The 11,451-nt window shown below is 40.8% G+C and overlaps 1 protein-coding gene across 1 annotated transcript in view; it reads left to right on the top strand.

The window, feature by feature from the left end:
- The window catches only part of KDM2A (lysine demethylase 2A), a 94,535-nt gene that overhangs the window by 60,231 nt on the left and 22,853 nt on the right, over positions 1-11,451 (top strand). Inside the window, exons 8-9 of the mRNA XM_015826007.1 lie at positions 8,930-9,036; positions 9,546-9,639. Of these exons, the coding sequence (XP_015681493.1) occupies positions 8,930-9,036; positions 9,546-9,639 (201 nt within the window). The remainder of the gene's footprint in view (positions 1-8,929; positions 9,037-9,545; positions 9,640-11,451) is intronic.

Here is an 11,451-nt window from a genome sequence, read left to right as displayed (position 1 = left end):
TACGACTCATTTAATGACCATTTGAAGTTGTAACAGCGTTGAAAAAAGTGACTTACAAATGGTCCTCGCACTTACGACTGTTGCAGAATTCCCACAATCACATGATCAAAATTCAGGCACTTGCCAACTGGCATGTATTTACAATGGTTGCAGCATCCCAGGGTCATGTGATCACCTTTACGACCTTTATTTCTGACAAGCAAAGTCAGTGGAGGAAGCCTGCATGAGTGATTTAACAACTGCAATGATTCTGTTAACAACCGTAATAAAACAGGTTGTAAAATCAGGCTCAACGTAAGCGGCCCCCAACGTTTTGGGCACCAGGGACCAGTTCTGTGGAGAGAGTTTTTTCTGCAGACTGGAGGTGGTGTGGTTTCGTGTGTTGCCTGCATCCCATGGACAGGGCTTCATTTGCATGGCCTGGTTGCTGGCATGCCGCAACCTGGTGCCAGTACACGGAATGGGGGTTGGGGACCCCTGACATTGGGGACCCCTGCTAAATAACTACCTTAGCAATGAAAGTTGTAGTGCCAATTGTGGTCGTAAGTTGAGGACTTTTTTGTAATATAATAACAATCATACAAATTGCAATCTCCATATAATTCAAACTGCTGGCAGTGATTATTGGAATCTAGTAACATATTATAAAAGAGAAGGTTATAAATTAAAAGATTTGTGTGCCACCCTGGGGTAGCTAGGACAGCACCAGGCTGCAGATGAAATGCTGATAAAATATTTCAGAACAATTCTCTGGGAAGAAAAGCTCTACCCTGAGGATCCAGTATGCAGAGAGAGAGGGGTACTTGAAGAAAAGAGACAGATTGGTTGAATGTGATAAGCAACATGTAAGAAAGATCAGACATTGGAACATTGCTAAATGGTTTCAGTTATCTTTTTTTTTTTACTGTATTTATCCCTAATGTTTGAGCATTATTGCAGTTTAAATGGGTGATCTGTCCTTCTAAAAGTTGAATATCCACTAAACATCCACAATTAGCACAAATTAGCAAACTCTCAAACATGCAGTAGAGTCTTAGGTTTCTTCTTCTCCGCACTTGATCCATTTACTTTTGCCTGTATGAATATTATCAGAAACGATACAGACAATGTGAAATACCGTATTTATTCGAGTATAACACGCACACGTGTATAACGCGCACCCCTAATTTTCGATTAAAAATCGGTATAAAATTTTGTTTCACTTTTTCTCGGCTCAGACCAAGCATTGTAAGTGACAAACGTTGTTGAACACGTGCGGCCATGATAAAAATCATTTATTGACAACGTAAACTATGAACACAATACCGAAATAAAATTACCGGTAACAATATTTATTTNGGGTCAAGATAAAAGCTGGTATGTAATTTATGTGTAGAATTTAATTTTGGCAGAACTTTTAAATTGTGAAGTAATCCCTGGTCTTGAAAGAAAAAAAAAATTGAAAAATGCTTGTTTTAAATTAAGCACCTCTAAATCAGAAGGCCTTGGATAATTGTTCTGTATCTTGTCCTTTATACGCCCTTTATCTCCCCCCCCCACCCCTTTTTAAAAACCATGTTTTATGTGTCTTCCTGCCTCTCTTGGGCTAGACTGTATTACCGGAAATTAATTAATTATCTATTTATCTTATCAACTGGTAGGGAGTCGTAGGATGGTGGATGTCATGGATGTAAACACACAAAGGGATATTGAGATGACCATGGCTCAGTGGGCACGCTACTATGAAACACCAGAGGAAGAGCGAGAGAAGCTATACAATGTTATCAGCTTAGAGTTCAGCCATACCCGGCTTGAGAACCTGGTGCAAAGGCCAACTACGGTTAGTTTGGTGTTTTTCTTTCCATTGACAGTACTTTTTTTTATTTTATTTTGAAGATCATTTAAACAAATGAGGGAATCCATAGTATTAATTTGGGTCATGGTTTAAGCCATATGGATTCAGGTAATATCTGAATAACTTATTGAGCTGCTAAATGCATTTTTAATTGTGTACTTAAAATATAAGGGAGGGGGTCTTCTACAGCAATAGAAAGAGGGAAATGCTGATGGGAACTATCAAGGTTGCCATTGTAAAGGAAGGGAGGGGGATAATGTGCTTTTCTCTCTCTGTGATCATAATGTCCCACCCTTGATCCTGAATATCAGATTGCTGAAAATCCTGGACTCAAGAATGGAGGGGTTACCCTTAGGTGAGGGTTCTTTATTTTCTAAGGTCTGGACACATCACAGCATAGCAAATCTGTACACAGTGCTTTATTGCCGCACACACCTTTCCCAACAATAGGCAATTGCTCCCCACCCTTAAAGATTTTGTAAGGTTATATTTCCATCTAGCATATTTCCATGTAAGTATGTATTTAATACAATACTTAATAAAAGTTCCAAAGTCTTTAAAGTGCCATACAACCTTTGCCTTCTTCCAAAAGTTCTTACATTAATGGGGATGAAGTGCTGCTTCAGTATGGTTGCTGTTTTTCTGGTTGCTGTCAACTCCCAGGAAAGCTCCAGGATCCAGGCAGGAATCCTGCCACGATAGGTGGCTCACCTTAGCTTGTGGTCCTGGCAATTGACTGATAATCCTCTTGTCTGCCTGGAATAGCTCCAATCTCCAGCATCCCTGTCTGCTTCCACTTCCCTATCAGTTTCCGCTTCCCTATTCCGTTTTCCTTTTCCTTTTTTTGTTTTTTTTGGCCATTTTTATTTTTAATTAGTTTATAATATAAAATACAAACATACAAAAGCAAATAGTATGAAAAATAGGGGAGGAAAAAGGGAAAGGAAGAGTATAAAAAAGGAGGGGGGAAGTCATTGACTTCTGACTCCCTTTGGTGCAGTAGAATAAGATAATAACATCAAACCTCAGCTTTTTACTTTTACATAATACTGTAAACTAGAAGGTCGTGAATTAAGATTTGGATGGCACGGTTATTTATGGTATGACAAGGTTAAAGTAAATGTTGATTTCAACAGCCATTTTCTTAGAAGTGCCATTCTAAGAGTTTGGAATAAATATAACACAAGCTTTTTTGCGAAGATGTCTCTTTGGGTGTCCTTCCCCAGGAAGACTTTTTTAGAAAAGAAATGGTGATGAAGCCATACTGGTGGATTTATGGTAAAATAATATCTTTTAATTTTGATGATCCTACTCTCAAGTCTAAGAGCTAGAATCAGAAGGCCATGTCTGTCACTGGTTTACATATTTACTACTGAAAGAAAGATTTAAATTAGACAAAAAGAGTTATGGGTTTAACTTTGTTAAAAATGAATTGGAAATTTTACTGTATGGTAGTGATGAACATATTATTACTAAGGTCTATAAAACATTATTGAATTTGAATTTGGAAAGTGAATATGTAAAGCATTGTAAGATTCAGTGGGCAAGGAACTTTGGATATAATGTAATGCTTAAACAATAGGAGAATATGTGGATGAAAGGTTTAAAATTTACACTAAATTATAATTTAAAAGAAAATTTCTATAAGATGATGTACCGTTGGTATTTAATACCAGAGAAGTTATCAAGAATGTATAAAGGTATTTCAAATGAATGTTGGAAATGTAAATGTAAAGAAGGGACTTTTTATCATTTGTGGTGAATATGTGTGTAGCAAAGAAATATTGGAGTAAGATTCATATTCTAATATAGAAAATTCTTAAAGTGGATATTAAGATAAAAACCAGAAACTTTTAATGGAAAAAGACTTGGGGGAAAAATTTGGAACTTTGATGTTATTTATGTTGACGGCAGCAAGTCTACTTTATGCACAAAAATGGAAGGACACTTCGATCCCCACAGTGGACGAATGGCTGCAAAAGTTGATGGAGATAGCAGAGATGGCTAAATTGACTGCTTTGATAAAAGAAAAAAAAAACATAAGTACTTTTGTTTCTACTTGGAAACCGCTTCTGGACTTGAGATGGAAAAAAAATGAAACTTTAATTTTGGGTTTTACCGATTAGATAGATTTGTTCTTATCCGCTTACGCCGCTTCCCTTTGTTGTAGCCTTTTCTTTTGTAAGCCAAGAGCCTGGGTGGGGTATGGCTGCCTCTGGACGTTAGGACATCCTTGAAAACAACAGGGTGTGGCTCAGTTATTACAGGCAGTTGGAATACTGCTGGCATAGATGTTTGGGAGTAAAGTTGTGAGTGGATAAGTGCAAGATGGAAGTGGAATGGGAAGCATTTCTGCCTGACTGCATTTGCTTTGGGTACAGTCTCAATTTAAGCTTGAGTTTGGGGAACAAGAGTGTGAAGATGAGCCTTTCACATGGCTGCACGATCCTATCGGCTTCTCTTTTTCCTTGAGGTTAGCATGACCTTCTCCTTTCTGTCATTTAAGAAATTAGTTAAGGGCTTCTATTAAATTTGGCTTTTGACAAATACAGCGGTAAAAATGGCGGTTCCCCTGTATGATCTCTTAGCAATTGTTCTTCATATTGGTATGTTTTATTTTGACTGTATTTTGTCAGGATTTTGAATGTGCTTTATGTCTTAACATTTGTTGATTTTATCGGGTAGGTCAGTGGTGGCGAACCTATGGCACGGGTGCCAGAGGCGGCACTCAGAGCCCTCTCTGTCGGCATGCGCGTCGTCGCCCCAGTCCTAGGCCTTCAGCTGGGTTTTATAAAACCTTTTCGCTTTAGGCCTCCGCCGCCATGTGCACACAAAAAAAGGTTCAATCAATCAGTCAATTTCATCTTCTCGCGGGGAAAAAAAAGATCTTGCAAAGTTGGAATTGATTGATTGAACTTTTTAGTCCCACCCAATCTGTTGTTACCACCGCAGCCACGCCCACCCAATGGGCCACACCCACCCAATGGGCCACACCCACCCCGGCACCCGACGATGCATAAGTGGGTTTTGGGTTGCAGTTTGGGCACTCGGTCTCTAAAAGGTTCGCCATCACTGGGGTAGGTGATAGTATGATATACTGTATGGAATCTTTGATGCTTGCTGAGATTGCTTGTTTGCTTGCAGATGTTTTATTATCTGACTAGGTAACATCATCAGTGCTAGCGAATGTTGCATTTGCTCCCTGTTTATACATAGTAGATTTTATTTATTTATTTATTTAAAAGATTTATGTGGCCATCCATCTTAAGCAACTTGCAACAACCATAAAACTAGTAAATAACCATAAACAGAAAACAATGAAATAATACCCCGTGCCATAGTCATGCCCACTGGGATGCCTCACAGCAAGTTCAACTACCCTCCTTTCATGCCTACTAGCAATGTAATCCCAGCACTTCAGTCAAAAGCCAAGTCTTAACAGCCTTCCAAATGGCTTGAAGGGTGGAGACCTGGCAAATTGCCAGCAGGACAATGTTCCACAAGGTAGGGCAGCCACGGAAAAGACATGCTTCCAAAGTCCTGTTAGACAGCAAGATTTTAAGAAGGGGACTTGAAGCATGCTCACCCTTTTTGATCTTGTGGGATGGGTGGATATTCTTAGGGAGTCCCACAGATAACCAGATCCCATGCCATTTAGGGCAGACATGTCAAACACAAGACCCGCGGACCAAATCAGGCCCCCCAATTGGCCGATATTTGGTCCCCAGGGATGCCCTGGAGACGGCGAGGGACTGGCCCCCGCCACCCTGGCTCCAGCCCCAGCTAGCCCGGCGGACCCCAAGGCGTGCGCACAGGAGGCAGTGAGCACACGGGCCGACAGCATCCGGCAGCAGGGACTGCATAGCCTGCTGTGAATACTGGGCTGGCCCTCCAGCAGCAGCGCTGTGGCGGCACCGGCAACACATGGAGTCGGGGGCACGTGATGCGAGCCACCGGACATGCCTACTCTGTCCCATCTCTTTTTGATTGGAGAGCAGGTCTCCACTGGTCATCTCAGCCCCCTCGAGGGTCTTGCCCTTGGCCTGCGGGTGGAACGCATTCCCCTCGCACACCTCGGTACCTGCCGCAGCCGCCAACGCAGGTCTGTTAGGCTGTCGCCCAGAGCTGCAGGCCCGCCCAGCACGAAGGAGGCAAAGCGGTCAGCTAGGAAGCCCCAAGTAGAGATGGTAGAGTACACCCAGGGCCAGCAGGCAAAAGGCCACCCCAAGCGGGGAAAGTCGGATCCCCATCAGAGTCATGGCTGCCCAGGCCCAGCAGAGATGGGGGGGAGGCACACAATCCTACCTGGGACTGGGGGGCCATGGCGCTGATGGGGATCCAGCTTTCCCCACTCGGGGTGGCCTTTTGCTTGCTGGGCGTGGGCATGCTCTACCACCTCTACTCGAGCTTGCTAGCCAGCCGTTTCGCCTCCTTTTTGCTGGGCGGGCCAGGTGCCTAATGGACCTGCGCGAGCTGCTGGCAGTGCCGGCCCGAGGTGGAGCCAAATGCGTCAGGTGTGCAAGGGGAATAGGCTCCATGCGCGGGCCAAGGGCAAAATCTGCAAGGGGGCTGAGGAGATGACCAGCAGTGACCTGCTCTCCAACCGCAAGCAAAAACAGATGGGACGGAGTAGGCGCGTCCGGCAGTCTGCATCACATGCCTTCCCTACTCTGCCTGCTGTTGGAGGGCCGAGTATTCTCAGTGGGCTGCGGAGCCCCAGAGTGCACCGGTCAAGGGGCCAGCATGCTGTGGCTGCTGACAGACACCGTTGGCCCCCATGCACTTGTTGGCATCTGTGCGAGGGCTGATGGTGTCAGGCAGCAGCCACCCCGGCCCCTGCCTCGCCTTGCCCCACAGCAATGGCATCCCCACCCTGCCCCGCCTCACCCTGCAGGACGAGCCTCCTGCCCACCGCCCCACCTGCCAGAGACCGCCTGGATCTTCCCCAACCCTGCCCGGCCCCCACAGTCATCCCTCCGAGCAACATTGAGGTGGCCACGTCCACCCTGGCCACGCCTACCCAGTCTGCCGTGACCACCACCAGTCTGCCCACCCAATGTGCCACGCCCCACGCCCCCCCTGAGGGCACCACAATGCTGATGTGGCCCTCAATGAAATTGAGTTTGACACCCTGATTTAGGGTGTTAAAGGTGATAACCAGCACCATGAATTGCATCCATAAGAAAACTGGGAGCTAACTAAAAATGTACTTCTAGGCATTATTGTAAATAAAAATCTTAACAAAAAACCTTCACTATATAAAGAATTAAATATATTGTCCTTGGAGGAAATTATTCATGTTAAAATAAAAATAAGTTGTGACTGATAGCTTGCAGTATGTGTGGCATTAATTACATTATTAGAAATTAATTACAATATGAGAAATCAGTCTGTATTTAAATATAAGCATTAACTCTCATTCTTTTAGCAAGCCAGTTTGATCTAATTGTTAAGGTTCCAGGTTAGAAACTAGGAGTCCTGCTTTAAGGCATCCAAATCTAGCTGGATGACCAGTGATTCTCTCTCAGCCCACAACATCAGGCAACAAGCCAATCAGTCAATTACTGTTTCAGCCAATGGGCCAACATTTGGTTAGTCCGAAAAAGTGGACCCTGCAGGAGAAATGCTCGGAAGAAAAAAAAAACTTGATCCTTTCATTAGCAATACTAAAGTATATTTAAGTCCATTTGACTTCCAGTGAGATGGTGATATAGGAGACTGCACGTACGTGAGCTCCAAGTGATAATTTTAAATTTTATTCCATAAATATTGGGTAGGTTTATTTTAATTGAAGCACACAGCATTAGTATCAGCTGTGGTTTGACCACGACAAGCTAAGTTTACTGCAGCATGCCAATAACAAAGATTGTAAACTAATGATGGAACTCCAAGTATCTTATCCCACAAAACTCATTTCTCTTCTCCCAACTGCAATACAGGCAGCCAGTTAGTAAAGCTGAGAGTACTTATTGCAGGAGGATGGAAGAATGATTATGAACATGAGTAGAAGGGCTGTTATTGTTATTTAAATACTTAAAATGGCCCTCATAAGAGGTAGTTATTTTGACTGACATTAGAGACTGGAGTAATAGAAGATTATAAAGAGGGAGACAGTCAAGCCAAGATTACAATTTTTTCCCCTCCAATAAGACTCTCACCTGACTCTTGTTTAGATAATGGCTCAGTTACCCCAAATGTAGGCCCTATAGTGAAATCATCTCACGACTGGTCATTAGGGCCTTACTGTATGTTTACAACAGAGCCAATTGAAACTGGAGTAAATCCAGCCAAAGAATTTGCCTCATGAATCAACAGTCTTTTATATTGAGTCCCATAAAGAGGAACTGGACTATGCTGGGAGGTGAAGAGACTGCACTCTGCCATCCCACACCCCCACTATGCTTCATCCTGCATCCCTGCCGCTCCAAGCTGACTTTTGCCACTGGAGTGGCAGGGACATGGAAGTGCAAGGTGGCAGGGGTGGCAGAGTGCAGGGTGGGTAAAAGGGCAAAAATGGGGGGGGGAGATAGGTAGGTGGAGGGAGTTAAGCAGAGTCGACTGCCACAATGAAGGAAAAGCATAAGATCCTCTTCCAATGACAGTGCAGTTCTGGACTAACAACCACAATGGGACTACCGAAACTACCAACACTAAGCAGTGCAGTCATGTGATGTTTTGTGTAATGACTGCATCACTTAGGAACAGAAATTCCAATTCCAGTTAGGGTCTTTATGTGGGGATCTATCTTTTTTTGGTAATATTTCATCAGTATAGGTGGGAGATATTTACTCCTGACTAACGAGTTCTGTTTTGTGACATTCATTGTGATTGTTACATGCATTTAAATTTCTAAGATATTATTGTATATCTTATTTCATAGCTAATTCTTCATGAATATAGAATATATCAGTGTAATAATACTAGATTGTTAATTAAAGAGTGAGTGAGTAGAGCCTCACTAATTGATACTTAGTGAAATATCCTATATCTTGAACCTTGAGGTATAATCTTTCATACCTATTTAATATTTTGGCAGAAGGATATCGAACATTTGTTTGTGACAAACATAAATCTTGATTTAATACATATTTCCAGGTGGATTTAATTGATTGGGTTGACAATATGTGGCCAAGGCATCTGAAGGAAAGCCAGACAGAATCAACAAATGCTATTTTGGATATGCAGTATCCAAAAGTGCAAAAGTAAGTAAAATTTTATATATAGATCTTTTTTTTCATTGATGTGAGTTTTAAGGAAGATGTTTCTATATTGCTATCTATCCTTTTATATTTTATTGATTGTCAAAGGTCAGCAGTCTGTGCCAGACGTGCTAACATCATTCCTAAGTCCTCCAACGATGCTAATAGGATGGGTAACATCTATTAACATTGTATTGTTGATTGGCAAAATAGGTTTGTTTGAAACAGCAGGAATTATAGCAGGAAGAACTTCCTGCTTAGGGATATAGATTCCTATTACTGGCTTTCTGATACAATGGAAACTACATATCAAGTACTAATCTTATTGTCTACTTTTCTTTCAACAGTAGAGAGTATTCTTAATACTATAGATTCTGGTAATTAATACTGTCATTCAACATGTCAGTGGCATACCAAATACTAACAATAAGCATTTATTCCATCTACACAGTGTTGCAACTTAATTCAATAAAGTTTATGTTTTCATAATTTCTGGTTTTACTGTATTTCAGATATTGCCTGATGAGCGTTAAAGGATGCTACACAGATTTCCATGTAGATTTTGGTGGCACATCAGTATGGTATCACATCCACAGAGGGGGGAAGGTACTGTGGCATTTCCAGCAATGTACTTTTTTGTGAGAAGGTTTTAAGTAAAAAGGTTGTAAGTGCAAATGGCCACGGTACACGGCAGTTGCTAAATGTACTTCATTTCACTTGAGGAGCCACTTGCATCTCATTTAGACACTTACTCTAGAATCAAACTTATTGGGCTGTTTTAACAGGATTCCTTAGTGTAACTAATTACACTATGTAACTATTATATATATTATATATTACAGAGTATGTAATTAACAGAACATGAGAGCAAATTTTAAAAATGAGGAATAGTTAATGAAACAACTGTGTGTTTTATTATTTACATGCCTAAGCCAGTTGATTGTAATAGCTTATATTGGAAAATAGGATACATGCAGAAAATAGTTTTTTAAGTAGATTGAAAAGATCAATCTATGAGATCAGTGTAACTACTTAATTCTTTTTAAATAGTTACCATTTTTGCAAAGAATTTGCTTTCAGGTATAAATCTTGAAGATCAGAAAAATAATACTTTACACATCTGCTCATGCTATTCAACTGCAGCATTCTTTTGTTATCCATTTGGCACAGAGACATTACTAGATATTTTTACTTGGTCTTATTAAAACATGGAAATTTCCAGAGATTTTTAGGCTTATTTGAAGACCTTTATATGCCTAGTTCTTGAATCATTTAATATTCTGTTTTTAAGAAAGTTAAAAAAATTGAGATATCTGTTTTTTCCTACTGCAAAATTTTGTTTTCATTGTTTTAAATCATTTTTTTTGCTAATTGTACAGCCATTACTCATTTAGTGACTACCTCACTCACAACTACAACAATAATAAATTGCGATTAAAAATTCATTTTCCAACCAATCCACGCATTTGGACCTGACAATAGAAGCCTTCAGAGTGAAACTGATTAAAGTCATATTAGTTTCAGGCAGTTAGGAGTTCTAATTAACTAATCAAGGTCACAGAACTGAGCTTGTTACCTTGTTTGCAGTTTTTAGGGAATCACTGCTATGTGGAGAAAAGCAGCCCAGGAAGACAGCTTAAGCAATCTCTCCAACCTGTAAGGGGGACAAAATGGGGAAAATGGATCAGGCACAGGACACTGTAGGAAAGAAGGAACTAATGATCTTCGTAACCCTCTCTCTCTGTGTTTCAACCATGTATTCATTTAGCAATTATTTTACTTAACAACCAAGTCGTTAGAATGGAACACAGTTGTTGAATGAGGAGAAAGTGTACTAAATGATCTCTCCCATTTAAAATAACTGAATTATTTGCATTAACTGTAGAAATTAAGGAATGCATAAGGATTCTTCAATACTTCACTGAACTCCTACAGTATATATAGATGAGTAAAATCCAAGAGGCTAGTTTTCTATGCCAGTCTAAAACTGAAGTAAATAGTACAACACAGATGGCACTGTTAAAAAATGGAGGACACAAAGATTAATATACTTTAGTATCTTTAATTTGTTTTCAAACGGCAGTTAGTTTGTTCTGCCAGGTTTAGAATATCTTTTTGCCACATTGAATCTTTGAGGGCTACTGGTTCTGCATTGCATATGCAATGCAATGTGATATTTTGTTTTAGTTATTATATATAATATACAAATAGTCCTTAATTACGACTCATTTAATGACCATTTGAAGTTGTAACAGCGTTGAAAAAAGTGACTTACAAATGGTCCTCGCACTTACGACTGTTGCAGAATTCCCACAATCACATGATCAAAATTCAGGCACTTGCCAACTGGCATGTATTTACAATGGTTGCAGCATCCCAGGGTCATGTGATCACCTTTACGACCTTTATTTCTGACAA

The sequence above is a fragment of the Protobothrops mucrosquamatus genome, unplaced genomic scaffold (assembly GCF_001527695.2).
Source record: "Protobothrops mucrosquamatus isolate PMUCROS unplaced genomic scaffold, P.Mucros_1.0 scaffold2928, whole genome shotgun sequence".
Lineage (NCBI taxonomy): Eukaryota > Metazoa > Chordata > Lepidosauria > Squamata > Viperidae > Protobothrops > Protobothrops mucrosquamatus.
This window is presented reverse-complemented; position numbering and strand designations above follow the sequence as displayed.